The following is a 22592-nucleotide window of genomic DNA, read 5'->3' on the forward strand; positions in this document are numbered from 1 at the left end:
AGCTCTCTGCTCTGGCAGGGGCTGCGGCACTATCAGCAGTGCTGGCTGGCTTGCAGGATCCTCTCTGCTGAGCGAGTGGTTTGTGAGAGGTGCTCCATGCGAGTGAGAATATTGCAAAATTCAGGACATCTGTACAAATTCCAGACAGATGCAGCTGCTCAAATGTAATTATGAAAAATATTAGCAATTTAATTGGGAAAGCATTGCAAAACAGCTAAGCAGAAAGAAAATAAACTGGCATGCTGTGATGAATGTAAGCATGTAACAGCCTCCACATGTCACTGGGACCAGCACGATCTGCACCGGCTGAGGTGCTGCTTCCAGAGACGGAAAAACACTTCCAAGGGGAGCGACTGCGCAGCCGGGGCCAAGCCCTCGTTCCCTGTCGCAGTGCCGGTGAACCCTGTGGGCCTCCCCTGCCACGCAAAGATGGGTTTTCAGGGACACGAGGCCTCTGCCCAGAGTTTGGGCTTCTGCGCTTGTCAAAGCTTGGGACTGAAGCACGATCGCCAGGATGAGTTAACTAGGTGTCAGGAATGCTCCTCATCCCTGTTCAGGATTGGACTTCTGGGCCACCAAGAGTGCTTGCTTTCAACCAGCGGTGATGGTGAGCGTCCCTAGACCTCACCACAACCAGCACGAGCTGCTGGTCCCTGCCACCTGCTTTCCACCCAGGCATGGCCCCTGCTCACAGCTGACCTGGCCCATCGGTGCTGAGCCCTGGAGAGGCACGGGGACACATGAAGAGGGAGGTGATGGTCCGTGTTGCTCGCTGGACTCACCCATCATGGCCAAGGTTGTCAAACAGCTGCCCTCTCCTTTCCTGGTGTCGCTTTGGCCACCACCTGCCAGGCACCCTAACACAAGTTTGGTGCAAAAAGCTGGGAAAAAGTTTCCATTCCAGATCAAACGGTGCGTTTCATTCAGTCCCAGACTAATGTGCCATACACTGTGCGACCGTGCGGACACGCAAAACACATTTAGCCTCTTGCTGTACTTCCATAAAGCACTTCCAGAAAGAAGACGCAACATATCCTGCATATCAACAGAGAGAAGACAGTAGCAACAGTACTAAGAGATTATCCCAGATGCATTTAACTGGTCCTGATGTTTTTGTGGCCACTCAGCACCAGGTAAAGAGGATACCAGGCTACTGCGTTCAGGCAATCCCTGTAACAATCTCATCTCTCCCCAGCCAACTACTGCTGTTTTAGATGAAGGAAAAGGTTTATTGTATTCTTTTCCCCCTTCCTCCCCTATATTCTTTTTGTTTTATCCTAGGAAATCTAATTAAAAAAGGCACTAGCAGAAGACTACAGATGTGCAGCTGACAGAGAAGCAAGCAGCAATTTCAGTCCCAAGACAGGGGAAAGCCAACAGGAGTCTTTCCACAGGTTTCAGTGGGCTTTGGGTTAGACCTGCAGGGCAAGAAAGGAAGGAAAGAGGAACACAAACGCTTGCGCTTTGTTCATGCCCTCAAGCCACGAGGAGCCCAGGACGCTTGAGGTGAAGCCTTTGGGGTCTGCCCCGTCCCCGGGGAGCCGCATGCTGCACGGCAGACAGGGCGAGCTGGCAGGCACGTCCGGCACCGCATGTTCCCACCCAAGCAGGATGCCTGCAGATGGTTTTTCCAGGAGGGCTTGGAGGCAGCTCGGGGATTTTGCTGCTGAATCAGGCATTCTGCGGCGCAGACAGAGACCTCGCCGCTGGCGCTGAGCCCTGCAGCTGCACAACGCCTGGCACGCGCCGCCGGGGCTGCGGAGCCAACATGGACAAGCTTGGGGCGACGTGGGCTCGCTGTGGCCGCTCGCTCGCTTCCAGCTGATGGCATCACTGGAGGCTTGTGTCCCCTCGGCAGGAAAAGCTGAGAAATAGGCACCAGAGGACAAACCACAGGAAATGCGTCCCTATCTAGGAGAGAAAGGACTTGTTGTACAGCACACGCCGAAGACATTGGAGCACAGAGGAGGGGTGTAGATTTGGCACTCGAGTGCAAACACTATGTCCCTGCTGTACCACGTCGCTGGCCTTCTTAGGCATAACTATTTAGTTATTAGTACAAGGGTACATGTCCCAAAATATGTAATTGTTAGGCTTTTACGGGAGCTCTTCAGATGCAGTATGTCTCAGCCCTTTCTCCCAGACTGCTTCTACCTGCAGGGAAAGATGGCCTTGTCACTAAAGGCTTCGTTTTCAGCTGCCACCAACTATTTATCTCTGCAAAGCAAGCAGCCAGGGCCATTTTTCATCCTACTTTCCTGTAGGTTCTTCAGAGCAAGAACTTGTTGAGCATGAAGATGCCACAGACCTTGGCCAAGCTCTGTGAGTGCAACGGCAATGCAAAATATGTACATTCTCCTTCCTTGTTTCGCTTTGATGCGAGTTGTCTTACACAGATCTCGGGGCAAGCACAGATACAACAGCCGCCCAGCTTTCTGATGTCTCCTGAAAACCCCGGAGCCTGCCAGCTCGTGTTTTTAATGCCTGGCCACAGGATCGCTGTGGAAAGGGCAGGACCTGTGCAGCCTTGTGTCAGTATTTTCATTTGCTGTGTTTACAGGGCATCTCCTCTCTTTTGGCAGCTAGCAGTGGTGGGCAGTTAAAGGCACTCCTGAGTGCAACACCATGCAAGTGTCTCGCTCCAGCTGGCAAGGGCAGGAGAGACAAAAGTAAGAGCAGCAGCTCTGGAAAGGGAAATGAGAGGGGCAAAGACGGGGGAATAGGAGATTAAAACATCAGCTTGAAAAGGAACAATAAATCCCTGGTGAGGAATATAACTGGGGGGGTAGAGAAGGAACAGATTGCAGCTCACTAATGAGGCAGACGGCATTTTCTTTGTGATCTGCAAATTCAATTGGGTTTTCTGACAGAAGACGACCCCGCGCTATCCAGAAATCTGTTTGATACACGACCTGCCTCCCTCTGCCTTCAGTGGCAATAGCTGCTGGAGCAGGCAGGTCTGGCAGAGCCCGCCTGGCCCAGCACCCGCTCTCGCGGCCGAGCCCACGCAGCACCCTGGGGAGAAGGCAGGCAGGACGCGGGCAGGGCCGTACCTTCCTGGTGCCTGCTATAGTGCAATGCTCTGAGCTGCACAGGCTTGTCAAAATGGGCAGGCTGCTCTGCTTGGGCCACAAAGCCAAGGTGACAGCCAGGCTCAGCGTCACAGGCAGTGCCCCAGATGCGAGGGGCTGCCTAGAACCATTAATGAATGGCTGAGGCATCTAGCAAAACACTGTCTTGTTGCAAAGGTCCTTGGAGTATTAAGACCGTAGCTCCTCTGCCAGGCAGGAAGGCACCACCTGTGTGGTTTCAATCTGTAAGGGCTGCAGACAGCACACAGAGCATTTCAGGAGACGACACCCAACACAGAGCATTTCAGGATATGACACCCTAGGAGCAGGGACGTTGCTACCAGCCATCGGCACTAGTGTTCTGGCAGTGCCGAGGCATTCTTGCAAAACTCTTCTGGGGAAGGAGGGGAAGGAAAGACAGCAAGCCACAGATCCTCACATCTAGCTCCCACCCCTCAGTTCCCTGTATTTCATTAGGCAAATAATAGCTCAGGGTCAATAGCATCAGCCTCTTTCCTAGAAATGAAATAACCACAGCCAGCTATCAGATTGCCAAGCTGGGGACCCAGGGATGCAGGCAGAGGTCCTGCTCTGCAGTCAGCTGCTTTTGGTGTCTTTAGCACAGCACTACGTCTATGACACGAGGCAATAGCACGTCTCTCCTTTGCTGTAGTTTGGGGAACATAAGTGTATGAAAGATGGGGCAAGAGCTCCCATCCACATGCTTGGTTTCCTCACTGAAGCCTTGGCAGAAGTAGTCAGGAATAAACAGAGGGGGCCCATTTGTTTTCTTTCTTATGGGATAAAGAGATTACAGTTCTCAGAGTCATCAGACCTATACTTGCCTTTAGTATTAAAGTCTCCAAAATGAAAGAACGAAGATAAATTCAGCATAATCAATAGCTCTGTGGGGACAGTGCACCTGATGGCCTACACAGAGTTCAGATCTATGAAGATACAAATCATCACTAAAGGTCGCTGGGAGATGTTCTCTCTCCTACCATTTGCAGGGAGGAAGAGCACAGAGACGCAAAGTGCCCCTTGCAATATTTGGCTACAACAAGATGCAAAGGCTTGGTTTGCTTGGACCAAGTCACAAACACACTTGCACCCCAGAAGCCGGGGACTGCCAGGCCCCTGAGCCATCCCTCTGCTTCACGCTAATGTGTGTACTGCTACCCCTCCTGCCATCAGCAGCAATCCCAGACCCAGGACCTCCACAAAGAAGACAAGCCCATGAGAGGAGCCTGGCTAAGGAGGAATTCATCAAGTGATGGGTCAGCCCTTCGAGACCCACCCTTCCCATCGGCTCTCCTCTACCTGTCCACAAACTTAGCTCACAGCCAGGAACATCACCGGAGCTTACTTTTACTCCAGAAATACAGCGAACAGCATAGTGCCAGCACATGGACCAGATCACCACCAGCAGGGCAGCAGCCACCTGCAGGCAGAAGTCTAAAGACAAGGTACTCCAGCTCCTGTTTTATAAAATATGTATTTTCTGACATGGCACTACAATACACTGCTTCTTATACGCACATCCATTCCTCAAAATGTTCTCCCTGCTATTGGAAAGACAAAGTTTCTGTAAAGCAGTTAACTAACAAATATCCCTCTTTTTGTGCCTCCTACAGTCCAATTACTCAAACTTGCCAAAATTATCAGCATGACTTTTCTTACTTTACACAGAAAATTTCTGTAACCAGCTCCCATTGCCTTTCCCTGTCTTAAGTATTTGCACCAGTAAGCACCTATGCTCACTTACAGCTACACAGACCCAGGCCTGTAGATCAAAACCCAATACCTCACACCAGTGCCGAATCGGGGAGAGCAGTTAGCTGTCAGAAAGATGACCAGTTGAGATGGGACGTCCTCAGCAGTAAATGACTTCAAATGAAGATGCCTCCTTAGGAGATATGCCATAGGCTCATGTGATAGGTAGGGGGATGGTTACAGGGCTCACCTAATGGCATTTTACAGTGTGTTACGCAAAACACCAGGCTAGGCAGTCTTCCTTCTGACACAAAAAACATCAAGCCCCTGCCACATGGAACCATTGTAGACTGGTTTTGTGTTACCACTGTGCTTGCAAAAGGCATTAGTATACTTACATCCTTCTTGGTTGCATCTCCATTTAGGTGTTATCACCAGTTTTTCAGGGACCACCATATTTAGTTCTTGCATTTCCTCTCCTGTGAAAGTTTTCATCATGCTTTGGACTCAAGCTCACTGACTCCTTACAAGCCACCTCTGGCCTTTTATTTCAGGACATTTGCTTACAGAGAGTACTATGTTTCTGGCTGGTGCTGACATTGCACATCTTGTTACGAAAAGCCTGTCTGTAAGTCTGCAAGGTCAGGATATTTCTGAAGAGTAACAACAAAAAGGCAGACACCCTTTAAAATGGATCTCAGATCATCAGTCACTAAGGTACTCTGCTTTATCAGTCTTGCATACAAAGGACTGACTATCAGCCCTTGGGCTTCGTCAAAGCAATGTTCCTGCCTTGTATAAAGAGATGCTTCAAAAGGCATCTCTGTCCCAATTTACTTAAAACAAAAAACAAACTAAAAAAAACTGTGCTCTGGCCATAGAAATGCCACGCAAATCCCCATGAGCTGATCTTTCCAGGGAGGTTCCTTACCTCCAACACTGCTGATAGAAAGTCAATATTTAACAGAACAGATGCCACAGAGATACACTTCTGTTTCTGGAAATAAACACGAAGGCCATGTTGAACATGCCCACACATCCCCAACATGACACAAACTTACTGCGTGGCCCTGAGGACAGCCATGAGCTGGATCTCAGAAAGCTGGCTGGATTTACCTGCAGACTGGTGAGGAGACATGGGGGAGAATAACCTAATTAGTTGCAGTCCTGAAAAGCTGCATTCATTTCAGGTTCTACATAAACGTTCTTCCAAAAGACACTGCAAACTCCAAGGAACAAGTGCAACATCAACTTTCTCGAATTATTTTCTGTTAGGAAAATAAGTTGCAGAGCAGAGGTTTTTCCTAATTTAAAGTAGCAATAAAGTGCCTTCAATGGTAACAATTCCTCAGCCCAACTGAACAACACATGGCTTTCTAGAGCGGTTGAGGCATGATCTGTGTGGATTTCATTGGCATCCTTTTTTTTTTTCTTGTCTTTTTTTCACGTTCCTCCAATCTCTTCATTTTAGTGGCAGACAGATTGCAAGATGGATCCCAATAAAGAGACATTTGAAGTTTTTCTTTCCTGTGACACTGAAGTAAAGCCTTTCACCAATAAGCACAGACTCACACAAGAGATCACATTGGATTCCTCACTCAATGAGTGAATGCCTAAAAATTGATGAACCAGCTAAAACCCTTCTCAATATTTTACTGCATACACAAACGCTTATGGAGACAAGTGTGCTCTTAGGCTACGGGAACTCTGGCAGTTAGGCAACTTACATCAAAGCAGGGAAGCTGCAGGGATGATCTAAGCAACAAGAAAAAAAAGAAAAAGGTTACAAGACATTACACAAGGAAACCCAGCAGCAAGGTGCATTTGCTAGACCTTCATCCCCCCCTGATTCCTCATGGGTATCTTCAACTACTTACAGTAACAGCCAGGACTATAATGTTGTGTTTCTGATAGACAGGACTACTAAAAATTTCCAAGCCTACCAAAGTAGCACAAAACCCCCACAAACCCAAGCCACAAAAACTGTCAGGAGTTGGTATTTCCACTTCCCTCCTCTCTCCTCCAACCTTCTCCCAAAAAAATTACTGAGTCAGTCAAAAAACATTTCGGTTTTACTTTAAGGCATTGGCTGTTTTGCTATTTAAGTCTAAGTTACTTTGAAATAAAAACAGTATTGTTTGCATTTTTCCCCCCTGAAGAAAAGCAGTATCAAAACCTGATCTCCTTTCACACACAACGTAGGTGCAAGGAATCTGCATTTTCCCCGCAGAAGAATGCTGTGGGAAAGACATCCCATACACGTCTCCTGGATTCATGGGAACTGGAGGTAAATTCGAGGAACAGCTGAGAGACGCAATAAAAAGATTGGCTTTATTCTACTGTAGGAATATCCCTTTGACTGTGACCCTGCCATTTCAGTCATGGTTACTCTGGGGTACATCATGACTAACATCTCCCACTGTACATCCCTGACAGCAGAGGAAGTGCTGGCCTCCAAAGCGGTAACTGTGGTGAGTGCAGCCCTTTGTTTTTACCGGATATTTTCAGGGTAGCACAGAAAAAGCAATCGCATCTGGGACCATCTCAAGGGGCCGTTGGCAAAAATCCAGAGGCTCCACAGAAGAAGCAGCAGATTGTGGATTTCGATGCCTTGGGCAGGATGTCTGTTTCCACAATGGCTGGGGAAGGAAGGAATATAAAGGGAGATGGTCTGATAAGAACATGGCCATGATAAAAAGACTCTGTTCAGTATTAATTTATTTTAGCAAGAAGAAAGGTGCCCACAGTCACTGGGTTACAGATGTTAGTCTCTTGCCTCAGTGAAATGGGAACTGGTTAGTCTTGAGGCAATGTTAAATACTGGATTTTAAAACGAGTACAAAAATAGACAGAGAGCAGAACAGATGTGACAGACAGTGGGTTCTTCTCATGCATCCTGGAGTTTTGCAGAAAGTTGTTAAAATCATTTCCTCAGCAATTTCAATGCTGGTGGCTCTGTCCTGCTTTGTCCTTGACACAGGAAACTTTGCAGCTGCAAGGTGAAGATCTGTGCTTTCTGAAATCAAGCATCTCTTCCACAATAACAACTACCAGCCTTTTACTTACAAATTTGTTCTGCTGCCCTTGGATAGCTGGGAACATTCACATTAGCAAGTAGAGTGGAGTTACTGACCCGCCTATAAAGAGCTTTACTAAAACTTTACAAAGCACTGTATCATGTGAACACTCCCCCCTTCTGGTTGCCAGCTGGTCTTTATGTCACCTCGGCTTACTTTTTTACCAAGGGAAAAAACAGAGATTTAGGAAGTAAAGTTTGAAGCTGGGATTCCCTGTATAAGCGAGGCCATTCGCAGCACGCTGGAGCATCACGTTCTCTAACCTCCCAGCATCTGCCCACGGCAAGTTGTCCCACCTGCCCTCTGTTTTGGGTCGCTTTGCCTTTTCCAGATGTAGTTTTATTTTGTGCATTCTTATGTCAAATGCCAGCACTGACAGCTTTAAGGGGATGGCTGGCCGCACCGTGCGTTGACTTGAAGTTCCTTCTTCGGTGAAATGCCGACAAGCTCAGAGGCAGGAAGCTAACGCTGCAGGCTGTGAGCTCCTCCTGGTGGTCATTAAAATTGTATTAACTTCCCCTGTGTGTCAGCTCAAAAATAAAAACACCGCTTTTCGACATTTTTCTCTTTTTTTCTTCTATACTCAAGAAACACATTTTAAAATGGAAACAGAAAATAAACCATATGTTCTGAGAGTGATGTAAAAGCTTTCATTCCTCACTGCTTGCAGATGTGGCTAAAGGTAACGAACACATCCTTACCCCTCGCATTGATATTTTTCAGTAAAAATCAAGAGTTTAACATTTTCTTCTTAGCAGAAGAAATAATTTTGTTTGCTGCAGATTCCACTCTTTCGTATGACCCACAGCCAAAGAAATACATCCTTCCTAACTATTTATGTCTGTTCAAGACAGCCTTCTCCATGCTGAGTCTGCAGGGTAGGAAGAGGGAAAGAGGAAGGAGAGTTATCCGTATCATTTTCTGAGACTGGGGTGGAATGGATAGAAAGGGAAATCCTATTCTACTCAAATAGCATGGGTAAAAATATTACAGAAGGCTAAACTATAAATAATCCTGGCTCAAGGCGTTAACACCATCAGTTTGTGAGGCACTGCACAAGCATCTAGTGTCCAACAGCTGCTGTCCCAGAAAGGTGACATTACAAAGAACAAGCAGTAACACCCTCGTGAAACAAAAGGTGGGAAAGAAAACAACACAAGGCTTTTTGCAAAGACTGTCACTAGCAATGGTCTCCACTCCCCTTCTAGCTGGCCGTTAGTATATGGTATTATGGCATTGCAGAGTATCTTCTGATCTCTTTATAACATGAAGTAATATAAATATATGAATATGTAAATAAATGAATAAATGAGTTTATATGAATTCTTTATACACACTCTGCTAGCCAGGTAGCAGAAACAAAATCTTGGTGTCAGATCTGCCTCTGTTCAGAGCCTTGCTGTCAAAAACTGACTTGACATACTTCGAAATTTTCAGAACAGGGCATCAGGCACTTTCTTCAGGATGGGCTAGTAGAAATCTTTGTTAATCCTGCCCATTTTCAGTACATAGCCAAAATGCCCCATGTCAGAACTATTAAACCCAGCATCTTGCATTAGAAAGGATCATTTTAGAAATGTTTTGTTCAGGATATCCTTCTGATGACTTAGCATGGAACTGTACAACAGCTGATGTACATCAGAGGATCCATTTTTCCCCACTATCTTCAGCGTCCCTTCCTTTTTTTCCTTTGCTGCTTCTACATGAGCACTTTCTCTTATTCAGCATAAGAAGTGCAGACCATGGGCTTCCAAAACTTAGTTTGCTGAGGTACTGTCACACAGAGAAGTGGATTACACCAGAGATCAGAGACACAGCGCGGTCCTGTGTCAGGTTGCGTTCTTGTGTAGACAGTATTTGCCTCAGCAGTCAAAATGAGCTGCATAAACGTACACACAAATACGTATCTTTTCTTCTGCATACCTGTAAGATACTTTACGAACTAACAGTGATGCAGGTCCTGTGTTTGCAAGTGATCTGTAAGTCCCTTGCCATAAAGTCTCCAAGAGAGAAAAGCTTCTTTTTCTAAATTTTACTGTTACGCCTTTTTAATTTCCCAGCTATTTGATGTTATTGATGATGATCTTGACGGTGTTGATTTGAAAGCCTTTTGGGCTGTTCAACTTTATCGGCTACTGACAGGTATGGCAACCTTTGGGCTCACACTGCATCATTAATTAGCACCTTAAGACATCAATACCATTTGAGGAGACCGGAAAATCAGCTAGCAACAGTTGCACCCAGAAATGCCCTCAAAGATTTGGAGAATTTGAAAAATGTAGAAATGGAAGCCCAGAGATGTCTTAGCTTACATTCAAGAATTACACCAGTGAAAAGGACTAAGTACTTCAATGCAGAAATGCTGCAAAGCATAGCCAAAAATTAAGTGGAGAAAAAAATAAAAATCAATATAGCTCCCTAAAATGCCCAGTAAAATTTTGTAGCCTTCAGCTACAAAAACTAAAAATCTATAGAAATAATCCATTTAAGATTTTTCAGACCTGCGATTTTTAACTTGCATCAAACTTGGTTGCAACAGAATACAAGCCTAAGCGTAAGAGAGTAGTGAAATGGACTAAAAAAAAAATTTTTTTTTTTTTATTAAAAAGTCACTAAATATCCTCCAGTTCAGATCCTTTGCAAAACCAGCCAGAATCTGGATCCATTACAGTCCAATCTGCCTAGCAGCTGATAAACAAATTCAAGCAGAGAGATCCTTAAATAATTCTCAAAGAAGTCACATGCTTTAGATGATGTTTGGTTTAGATGTTTTTATAGAAAAGGAAATGTGTCTGTTCAACCTACTTCCGTCCTGTTACTACAGTGACTGAACCACTGGTGATTCGGTGCTGCAGTGATAACACGGCTTTCCAGGCTAAGCTGCTACGTTATTAGGTGACTGAAACATTGGACAAAGCTACATTCCACTTAATTTCATTCAAAGTAACAACTCAGGAATGAAATGTAGCAAAATGACAATGGTTTAGAAAAAGCTTTTCCAAAATTGCAAAATGGAGAGGTTCACTTCATATTATGCCAGTAGTGTAAGTGAAAGACTGATTTGAGAAAGGAAGATTTAAATAATACTTCAAAATACTCAAACTCAAGCTGACCCCAGGGGTTGCATTGATAAGAAAGTTCACACCATTCCAGTTATCAGCTTGGATACCTCCATATTATTTTCTGTCCTGTTTATCACAGAAACGTGCTTAACTTCGCCAAACCCAACATCCGTGCAAAGGACAGGGAGGCCACCGATCCAGGGAAGCACAGAAGAACCCTTCCCTATCTCGAAGCAGTCCTCAGTGGGCAGTGGCTGGGGATGGGAGCCTTCCTCTAAGAAAGACCCTGGTGAGACTGGTCAGATCTTAGTCTGGCTACTGCTTCTGCCCCCGCGCAGGGGAAAGCAGTGATGTCCATCTTTTGGGGTCCCACCACTTCCATGCTCTTCACCACACGGGCTGGCAGGGTTTGAATACATGAGGAAGGAGGTGAAAAGAACAGCCCCACAGGAGCTGGCATGTCAACCAGTCGAAACGGGAGAAATCCTATCTGCCTTTTGCAGGTGTCTCGGTGATGCCTGCAGGCTGCTGCTTCAGACTCCGAAAGGGCACGCGTTCCGCTCCTGACTGGCCAGTTACTCTGACCCTTGCTCTCCCTTCCCTCACCAGTACACCCCAGAGGCCCTCATCACATTAGCAAAACAAAGGTTAAGATATAGCAGCACAATCCAAAGCCTTCCCGTTAAATGAATTCCTGCATAGGAGAAAGCAACTCCCAGGCAGCAGAGAGGATCACCCTGCCTCCTTCCCACAGTAGGCTGGACTGCGAAGCACCAAGACGTTTTTCCAGGAGAGCACTGGGAGTTCTGAATCATCAGAAGTCTTGACCAAGGATCCCAAAAGGGCCAACTGCAGCATCACCTGAAAACCCTTAGAAGCACAGCTACATCTTTAAAAATATGTCAGTACATCAGTTGAGGCATTAATTTAGACCTCATTGAAATCAGTGTATGCACGTTCAGCAGCTGAACTGGTTAGAAATTAAGGGTAGGACTGTAGCCAAGGTGTGCAAATCTAAGCAGATTCTTCCCTAGAAAAACAAAACCGTGGTGCTTCTAGCCAGAAATCAACCCTATTTTGGCCCTATTACTTGCAGCCATTTCTATCACCTGACAGTCTGACTATGTATTTCAGGTATTAAGCCCATTCAGTATAACTCCTCTATGCAGGTGAAACAGTGGAAAAAGCTAGCATTCCTGCAGCTAATTAAGAAAAAATTACCTCATTTTATACATATGGTTTCCCCTCTATTCTCTACCACTATGTACATTTTGATCTGATTAGTCAACATCACATCTTTAAGATCTCAAGTTATAGTATAACCTGTGCTTTAGTGCTTCAGCTAATGACTGGAGGTACAGGCTCCACAGAACGTTTAAGAGATCAGAGATTTCTTTTTGTGTTGTTCCCAGTCTTTTAGAGTCCTTTTCAGTGAACCACAACAGTCTGGCACAGAACGATACTCAGTTTTTTCTTCAAGACATGAACTGTAGATTATAGTGACAGTTAGCATCAGTGCAGAAAAAATTTAGAAATCTCTGAATGTTCCAAGTGGAAAAGAATTTAAATACAGTATTTTAAGAGTATTGACAGCACTATTTTGTTGTCAATTAAAATGTGTAATAAAAGGATTAGTGAAGACATTCCTTTAATCATAGTTATGGTAAAAATACTAATATTACTGAAGTTTGGTAGCTGACATTCTATTTGTTTAAAAAACTTTGAAATTAGAGACAACAGAAAACATGGGACAGAATAAATAAATAAATAAATATATGTGTATACATACACACATACACTTGGTATTGTACCTGCCATGGTTGAAGACAGTTTGAGTATAGTAAAAAAATACATATATAGATCCTGTGGCCTGCTAAAGCATTTCTGACCTCCTCAGTTTTGTAATCTTGTGAATGATCCTCTTTTTGAAGTTGTTGTGCTTTTTCATGTACTGAACACATTAACCTCAGGGAGTTCTGCCTTATTCCTACATCTCCTAGACACTACATATATTATGCATTCAATCCATCCAAATGACATCATTTTTCTCCTCAATTACTATATTAAGTGCTATTTAAAATGTACTTTAAAATAAGAAAGCTACTAATGGCAACATTACTGAAAACAGTCTATAAGCTACCAGTTCGTAGCAGCGGCCCTGTATTGTGAGTACATAAGCAAGCCAAGGTTTGTGTGGAGAGGAAACGTCTTACATCTGAACCATGAGCGCTAAACTTTAAATTTATTTCCCACTCTCCAAATATGTTAGTTGGTCTAATACATATCACTCCTCCTTACAAACCTCACTCATAGGGTAACTGTGGGATGTGTAACAGGAAATCTTTCTGCTTTCTGTACAAACCGAACTCCTCCTTTAAGTGAAACCCTCTTAATATTGAAGAAAATGGATCAAGAGAACCAGTGCCTAAAATAATTTCATGTAGCCACAGAAGAGGTATGTTATACAATGTTTTTGCATTTTCCCAAAGCATCTCACTAATACCTCTTCTCTGAGCTGCTGCAAAAGCCTGGGGAGAATGAGATCATTCAGATGCCATGTCCCATTTAATGCTTGGTCTCCCTCCCAAGACTAGAGCAATTCAGCATCACTTGTGGTGCTCAGTTTTATGACAGGCACAGCTGTCCAGCAGTCTTTGGAATATGATCAACTGATTTGGCAGTAGCGCACTGCACAGCTCACAGATTTTTCTTCCCCCCCCTCCCAGTGGACCTGGGCTGAATATGGACTTAGAAGCAAAGGGTTCCTCTCAATCCTAACCTCATCTGAGCCACCCAGTTCTGACATCACTTTCAGGACAGTCGGCATGGTAAAAACACTCTTAGAATGCTCTCTTTCTTCAATAGGTGTAACTCGGTGGGAACACAGAGGTTATTTGCCTCTTGAGGAGAAGCACTTCAACCACATGGGAAGAGCTCTGTTCAGTAACCATCACAGGATGGAATTCAAAACAATTTCTATGAGTGCAGGTCAAGCACAGAAAAATCCTTACTGGGCCAGACCTGTAATGGATCTATTCAAAGATCTTTTGTAAAAAAGCAAAACCACTGTAACTAGTAATCAACAACTTAAGAATGAAGCACATGATTTAGTATCTTTTTCAAATTAATACTAGCCTGAAAAAGCTGCCTAGTTAAACCACATTTCCACAGCCCAGATCCTGTTTTAGGAGACCGGAGTAGCAGTTTCTAGAGTTTTGTTGGCTTTTAGTTTTACCGGAACAAAAAGCTGACTTGCATCTTTATGACTTCCCACCAAGGTGTATGATTGAAGGGCAAATGTTTCTTCCAGATAAATATCACATTCTCCAAGTATGGGTGGGAACTTTACTCACACTCATTGCAGCAAATAAAACATTTCTTATGAGAAATAAACTTTGGGGCAAAGCACCACAAACAAGCAGACTCTTTGCATACTGTTCTTTTAGTTGACTTACATGTTCCAAAGTAGAGTATTTTTTTCCAAGACCAAAGCAAATACAGCAGGAGCGGTACAGATAAATAGATCTATTAAGCCAAACACAATTCTTCAGAAATTTGCAGTACTTATTCTAAAGACTGGATATAATTGGCTTCAGAGGAATCAGACCTTAGTCTAGACAAAGCAAACTGTCCTATTAGCTGGCTGTTAGGTGGAATACTATGAGCTCTGGCAATGACAAACTTTATTCACTGTCTTGATCACCAGCTATTTCTTCTGCAGGTAGACTTTAGTCATTGTCCGCTGTAGAAACAAAGGCATTTAAAATTCCTGGTTGTATCAGAATGAGTAACAATAACATTCTGGTTTTACAGTTTCAGTCCTCATTAACTTTTGGCTTGAGACAGTTGACATTACTTACCAGCAGTAAAAGCGTAATTTCAAGGGCTCCCAGGAGAAATACTTCTATACAAATAAAAAAAAGTTTCTATAGAAACCAACACTCAGCATGATTGACTTCACCATATTCATTCTACTACTCAGGTTTCCATCATCAATCCAAAGTTATATCTAAACAAAACAAACAAGAAAAGGTTTGGTTGAATGTGTTAACTAATGAGCCACCACAATAGCTTCACAACTTAAGCAGGTCACGACAAACCCTCTAGAGAAAGAGTTGAACTTCACTAAATGTACACAGAACCAAGTTTGTAGGCACTTTACAAGGGGGTACTCTACCTCAAAAGCAGCAGAATACTGTTGATAAAGAGAAAAAAAAAAAAAAGAAGAAGAAAAACAAAACCAACAACTCCAAGAAGGGTATCTTGCCCATTCCCTGACTTTAGAAATTAAATTCTTTTGTGGTATTTGGTAGCCTTGAAATCTTTAAAATCCATCTGTCCATTAGGAAAGAACAATCCAGGTAAGTGTTTCCCCATCCTCCCCAAATAGAAAAGCAGAAAACCAGAAACTCTGACTTTTAATGGAAACACAGCTCCAGGTGCTGAAGGCTATCCAGTAGCATTTAAAGCAGCACTTTGAGATATTTCACATATTTTCCAGTGTATTATCCTACCTATTATCCACCAAACAGCAGTCACAGAGAAAAGCTCTGGAGCATAGCTGGCAAAAACAAAAGGACAAATAGTAAAGGTGCTTAATAGGTTTTTATGTGGGTATGAAACTTCTATTTGTGGTCCACTGAGGCGCTCTCTTAAGTCTATCACGTTAAGACCAGAACATTCGTATGTGCAGTGAGTTCAGTGTGACAAATCCAGATGAGTGAGTCTGATGGAAATGCGTAGGTTGTAGCGTTGTTCTTCAGTCACAGTGATCAAGACTTTTTCAAAATACGTGGTTGCTCTGATAGACAAACAGCTCTTTCAGATCTTTGGCAAATCTTTGGCTAACCAAATTTAAAGTAAGTTTTAACACATTAATTGAAAAGATGAAAAGGCATGTCAAAATACAGCATGAACTGATTTCTGGATGTATAAATATTTAATCTTCATCCCCTGTACTTAAATCATTATTTTTCCTTATGATTTCTTACTCCACTCAAATGAAATTTGTTTTTGAAACAGCACAGAAGTTTCTGCCCCCAAAATCTACAACACTATCATGTTTTAAACTTTAGGCCACAGAACTTACTAGTTTGTTGGGTTTTTTTAAACTATTTCAATCTTATACTTAAGCAGTACATAGTTTGATGAGGTCAGCATTCTTGTTCTTTGTCTGTAAAGCACCTGGCACAATGAAGTCCTGGTCCATGAACGGATCTCCTTGTCATTATAGTCAACCATAAATTCTCTGTAAACTAAAATCCAGGCTAAGAAGTAAACTTGAGCAGCTGCAGAGGATGCTCAAATCAAACACCTTTTGCCACCTGGTTCTTCCAATGCCATTACTGTATCATTTATCTAAGGCGCTCATAAAATGACCATCACTGGAATCTAAGCATCCGCCCATCACAGTTCAGTAGCATGGAGCACTATTTGCAGAAGAAAATGCATTACACGAAGTTGGAGTGCAACACAGTAATGCTTCCATTACCCCCAAGTAGAGTACCCACATGCAAACACTGTACTGCCATAAGGAGTCAAAAGAGGGAACACTGACAACTGTAAACCAGAAGATGACATGTGGCGGGAGAAATCAGCAGAGAAGTCACCCAGGATAAAACCAAGTATGACAAAGTACATGGAAGTGTGAAAGAGAAATCTCTTCTTCCAGAAACTGCACACACTTAAAGAGAAAAAAAAAAAAAAAAAAAAAGGAAATCAAGAGATGAGTCAGTCATCAGTAGCATGAGACAAACCTGAACAAAAACCAAGAACAAGAACATGAAATACCATTTGACACCCTTCTAACAGTTCTAGATCTGCTAGTATGACGGATCACAAACACTTACACTTCCCTTTTATATTAGGATTCAAAAAGAATATACACATCTTCACAAAATGCATTTAGTTGCCATATAATATACTTGGATTGAAATGAGATTTGCACTTTGAAAAAATAAAAAAAAACAGTATGAGAATATTCCCTCTCACATTTCTCCAGAAAATTTCTTCTTTAAAATGCGACAAGGGCACAGAGATTGGACCTAGAAAAGCATTGTTCTCCTCATGATATTCAGTACAGTTTTCTGTATTTACACTGAAGCAAATGAGCAGAAGTCTGAAGAAATTAAACGCTTTAGAGTGCTAAAATCAAAACATAAGCAATACAATTTTTTAATTTCAGTATTTTAAAGTACAGAAAGTGGAAACTATGAATATCAAATACAAATTTAAACAAAGCCACTTGTCCTCCCCTAGAATAATCAATGTGAACTACTTATAGAAACTTACAAATTTAAAGTAAAATCAAAACAAAATAAATACTGTACATACACTTTCCCTGCCTGCAGGCAAAAGAGGATGGGAAATACTGTTATGAATTGAAAAAAATGCTCTTAAAGCTGCAGCATCCCATTTCCCAGCCAAATACTTAACACAGTAGTGCGTTTCTGTAAAAAGGAAGACACACATACACCGACCCCTACTGAGCAGACAAGCTAGTATTTTCAGAGACACTAGAAGGAAAGATAGAAATTAGACTATGAGAGTAGAAAAAGGAGAGGAAAAGACAAACGGGCCAGCAAAACGTTACTACAAAACTAGTAAATATAGCCAAGAACTAGCCCCTTTTTTTTCTTTTTTTTTTTTCAAATTCCATGTTTTTTTAAAAAAAAAAGATTCACCAAAGCATTGGCAGCAATAGACATTTCCCAGCAGAAGTGACAATACATATCAATATAATCTCTTAAAGTGATCCCTTTCATTCCCTTCCCACAGCATGAAACTCTTATGGCTTAATTTATATTAAAAGTAGAAAAAGTATTTTTTTCCAAACAGAAATGCAGCCTATGAAGAACATAAGAACATGCATTTCCTTATCAGTGCTACTTATATTTCCCATCCACTGCATGATTTATCACTCATATGCTCCCACAAAGAGGGTTACTAGGGTGTTTTTTGTTGGGGTTTTTTTTTTTTTTTTGGAAAAATGGATGTTGCAGCTTTTAATCTTGTTTAACCACAAATAGTAAGGCCCTTGGTTCCGTTTATATTTCTTCTGTGAAAAAGTAGCTCTGGGCTCACTCAACCCCAGAGCTACAAACAGCTTTTAATGGTCTGGAAGTATTACGTGAATGAAACTCTGGAAAGACACTAGATTGGGCGTCATGGTGGGGGTGTGAAGGGATAGGTGGGCATGTGGAGCCTAAATAGGGCGCTAGTTATAGGCTTGTAGTACTAGGTCATTCTAGCTTCAGTTCTGCTTAGTCTCCACAATTACCAAAAAGGGGGTAGCAAGATTCACATCAGCTCTGACTCTGAAACCCTGCAAAAATTTTCAACATTTACAACTTCATGGCCTTGTGAATGAAGGTAGCTTATGCCATATAGCAAAGCCTAGGGAAAGCTGAAGCTTGTAAAATGTGATCATGACACTGTGCTCTCTTATATCTCTGCTAAAGGTAACACAAGCACCTCAACCACCAAAAAAACCCAAAACCCCCAAAATTCCCATGTGATCAGAAAGCAACAATTTTATCTCTCAACATCTAACCCTTTCAAAATTGTCTTTAAGAATGGATTCATGTAGAGTATTATAGGTTGCATAGGTAATCTACCTCAGAGGTCAACAAAGGCTACCTTGTAGCCAGGCTTTATTAGCAAGTATAGTAGGAGAAGAAAAGGGAAAGTTGCTGGAAGAGTCTTTGATACAGTTTCTAGGTGGTCTTTCCATTTTCGTGTTTGTTTCTTTTTTTTTTTTCAATTGCAGGAACGTGAGAACTTAGAGAATGGGAAAACCTCTACAATATTTCATTTCCTACTGTTCTGTCTACAAAAAAATGTAAGTTGTATGCCAAATCCAAGTTCTCTAACTTTTCAAAAAAGATTATCCTTGAAAACGAGTTACCATAGCAGGCTTAATTCTCTTTGTTGTCCAGTCAGTGTTCCCTACTCCCTCCCTCTTCCACCCCAAGTGAGACAGCAAGGAAAAAAAATAGGGCTTTCTCTCTCCACTACAACAACACAAGGTTCAGTCCATCTACAGAAAGATTGGTGCAGTAGTGTTTTCATCTAGAACACAATAAAAATATCCCTACCTACAAGTACATAAAACAAGTGAGGTCACCACATCCTCTTCATGAGCTACCAGGAGACTTTTTTTCCCCTTTGTTTTTTTTCCTTTTTTTTTTTTTCCTTTTTTTTTTTTTTTTAAAATACTGCTTATCATGGCAATTTCTTTTAAATTACTTGTTCTGAGGTGGAACATGAGAACTAACTTCTGCTGGAAGCATGGATATCTGAAGAAAATGGGAATGAACCTCTGCCTGTTGACAGCCTGTGAAGAGACTATTACATAAATTCATGACAGCGGAGAGCCACTTTGAAAAAAAAGGTAGAAAGTAGAGTAAAGAAAGAATAAAACCAAGAAGAAATAATATATATGGGTCCAGCCACATCTGTGTTCCAATAGTAAGATACAGATAAATAATGCAGATGGTCAGAAAAGAGACTTTGTATAAGCCAGTCACATGTACAAGAAAGCATACTCTGTATTTTAAAATTCCTTACTCCAGATTCTATTCTGGCATACTTCTATTTCAGATAAGTGTTCTCAAAAATCTGCCTTAAAGGAGAGAGAGCTCATTCTTCACTCTGCTCTGAATCTGATTGCTGCCCTAAACTGGAATTTTCTATTCTTAAAAATTATACAGCCAGCAAGAAGGAAACAGTTTGGTTCAAAATGCTAAAGCTAAAACAGTTTCCAAAGCCTGGCAGGCATTAATCCATTTGCTTGAGCTTAAGCACAGAGAATATTTATATGGGTATATAATTTTAACTAATATTGACAACATAGTTTATGTCTTTGACTTTGGTGAGAACATATTAGAACATAGTTAAAATATTCTCTTTTAACTATCTCCATCTGGAAAACATAGCACCTGAGAACAGCAAGTAATTATAGTCACTTTCAGCACCTGTAGAGTACCTCTTAGCTTATCTTCTGCTTTTTAGAAATCCTTTGTTACCTCCGTTCCCAAGAGTCTAAACAAGGTTGATAGCTTGCATTAAATAATAATAATTAAAAAAATTTTAAAAAGACTGAAAACATGCTTTTGTGAAACCATAATTAGCAAACAAAAAGGGTTAAAAAAATTCACCCATACGCACACACACAAAACTATAAAGTCAAGTCAACACAATGTAAAAGCAGGGCTGCAAAAAACACTCCTAAGTTATAATTTTCAAGCTCCAGAGGAAGTAAAGCCATGAAAGCTACCTGACTTATTTGCAGTTGCATTATGTTTTGATGTTTCTCAATTTAGAAACAGAATAACATAGTGCTGAATAGTTTTGACCCTGCAATAATCAAAAACACCTGACATCAGAACTATTTCCATAAATTTGTAAAGGCATTCATAATGTAGCCTAAATAAAAATAACTCTGCACAAATATTCTGGAAAGTCCAACTGAATTTGTTTTTAAGCCACAACAAGAGAAAACGATTCCAGTATAGAATATGGAGGAAGGAAAAACTGGTATCGAAAGTTAAATCAATTCAATGACTTGGATAGCTATGCCTGAGTATTTTTACTCTTAGCAACCAAAAAAACCCCAAACAACCAACAGTATTGTTGTCACTAGCATATTAATGTTTTCATTTTGGCTGGACCCTGCAAAATGCCCTTTTTCCAGAATCAAGTAAAAGTATTCCCCTTTCCGCCTTCATCCCCATCCCCCAAAAGTTAAATATTTAATTTTATATTACAGAAAAATACAAATTTTAAATCAAAATTATTTACAGTAATTCAGAATCGGCATTTGCTATCAGCTCTGTATGAAGCCTGACACAAATGATCATTCTGATACCAGTAAGCTACTTAATGCTTATATATGCACCAGTTAAGACTTTTAATTGGCTGTCTCGCCCAGCTTTGAAAGCAACACACATTTTCCTGCCTTCCTGACTCTTCAGTAAAATGTGTTTAAAGTACAATAATATTTTAATGCTTCTTCCATGCTACATTAAGTAATATGCCAAAAGTTAAGACTGCAATGTATATCTTATGAGTTATTTCAGAGTAATTGTTCTGAAGAAACATTTATCTTAACTGATGTCCCCATTCCTCCAAAAAGACATATTAGGTTTCCCTCCTTTGTACCAACTCTTAAATAACCTGTACAAATACAATTTCAGGGAGCCTTTTTACAGAAGAAAATCATCACAGATAGATCATCAGGAGGAAAAGTATGCACTCCAATTTGGAGGAAAGGGGTGCAGTTTAAAACAAGTTAGCTACTGGACCGACTAAGAAGATTCTTCTGTCTTTAGGAGTCTCTTCTAGTCCATCAAATAAATAAATCTGTATAAAAGAGGACAGGTCAAAAAGTAATCAAGCTGGCAGAGAATATGCAACTTGCAAGTCAACAGAAGCCCAACCAATAGCTTACAAAAGCAGGAAAAAAAATAGGATTCCATATGCCTTAATTTAAAAAATAATTAATAATGCATCTTACCCCTATTTAAGACTATAACCTGAATATCAAATTTAGGAGTCCAGACTAATCACAATTAATGTGGCTCTCCACTGCACCAAACATACATTATCAAAACAATTAAAAACTTTCACATTCTTAAATCTAAATTAATAACCCCCACAAAAAAGTCTTCCAAATAAATAGGTTTTTTAAATGAATTTAAAAGTTGTCAAAATCTATCAGAAATAAATTATTGATAAACCACCTTCATCATCTTCCCCTCATTAATTAGGTCAGAAACTACCAGCAACAAATGATATTCAAGCCCTGATGAGAGACTATTTCTCACAGTCCATGTCTCTCTGAAGATTTCCCCATTCCCATATGGTTATTGCTGAGCAGGTGTGGCACAGTGAAAATGCAGCATTGGGTTGTGTTTTTTTTTTTGTTGGGTTTTTTTTCTTTCTTGTTTTTGTTCATCAGGCAGTGTTTTATATGGTACATGCAAGTCTGCTTCAAGCAGAGGAATAACAGCAGCTCCAGGCTCTGTTGACCTCAATACTGGTCTGTGTAGGAAAGACAGCAGTAGTAGAAGTAGCAGCTACATTAAACAAAGAAGCGTGCATGGCCATTCCGGTTCAGCTTCAAGATCTTCCCAAGGCGCTGTTTAGCAGTTGCCATTCCTTTCTTTGGACGTTTGCCTGAAAAATGAAATCAAGTACTTCAATCAGGAATTTCAGAACAAACTTTTATCATCGTAGAACAAAGATGAAACCCAGCTTTCAAGCTGAAGCAGGCAAAATTTTCACCTGAATCAGTTTCCAAAAAAAAAAAAAAAAAAAAAAAAGTAGTTTTTCATTTGTCTGTTTGGGAGGAAACAAACAGGAAATCAAAACTGTAAAAAAAAACAGGAATTGTTCTCCCTAAACTCTGGCTAGCATTATCATAAATAAAGTGATTATATTATTTACAAACGTTTCCAGTCTAGGGAAGGGCAGTGGGTGTGGTAGGGGAGAACCTAAACTGTGCTTCCTGAATTTTGCTCAAGCAAGTTATTCCCTTGAGTAAATTTAGAAAATAAACTAGAAACTAAAAACTAAATATTATGATCATCAGACTATTTTTTGAAGTGTCACAGCTTTTAAACCTTCACTTCAATAAACAAATCTGATTCAGGCCAGTGTTTCAGAGT

At 41.4% G+C, this 22592-nt stretch overlaps 1 protein-coding gene across 3 annotated transcripts in view; it reads right to left on the reverse strand.

The window, feature by feature from the left end:
* Positions 1-14346: 14346 nt before the first annotated feature.
* Positions 14347-22592, reverse strand: part of KDM7A (lysine demethylase 7A) — a 75826-nt gene continuing 67580 nt past the window's right edge. For all 3 annotated transcript variants that reach the window (XM_075503243.1, XM_075503234.1, XM_075503224.1), the window contains one exon: positions 14347-22101. In XM_075503243.1, coding sequence (XP_075359358.1) covers positions 22007-22101 — 95 coding nt within the window. In that variant the 3' untranslated portion in view covers positions 14347-22006. The remainder of the gene's footprint in view (positions 22102-22592) is intronic.

The sequence above is a fragment of the Mycteria americana genome, chromosome 1, assembly GCF_035582795.1.
Source record: "Mycteria americana isolate JAX WOST 10 ecotype Jacksonville Zoo and Gardens chromosome 1, USCA_MyAme_1.0, whole genome shotgun sequence".
NCBI lineage: Eukaryota > Metazoa > Chordata > Aves > Ciconiiformes > Ciconiidae > Mycteria > Mycteria americana.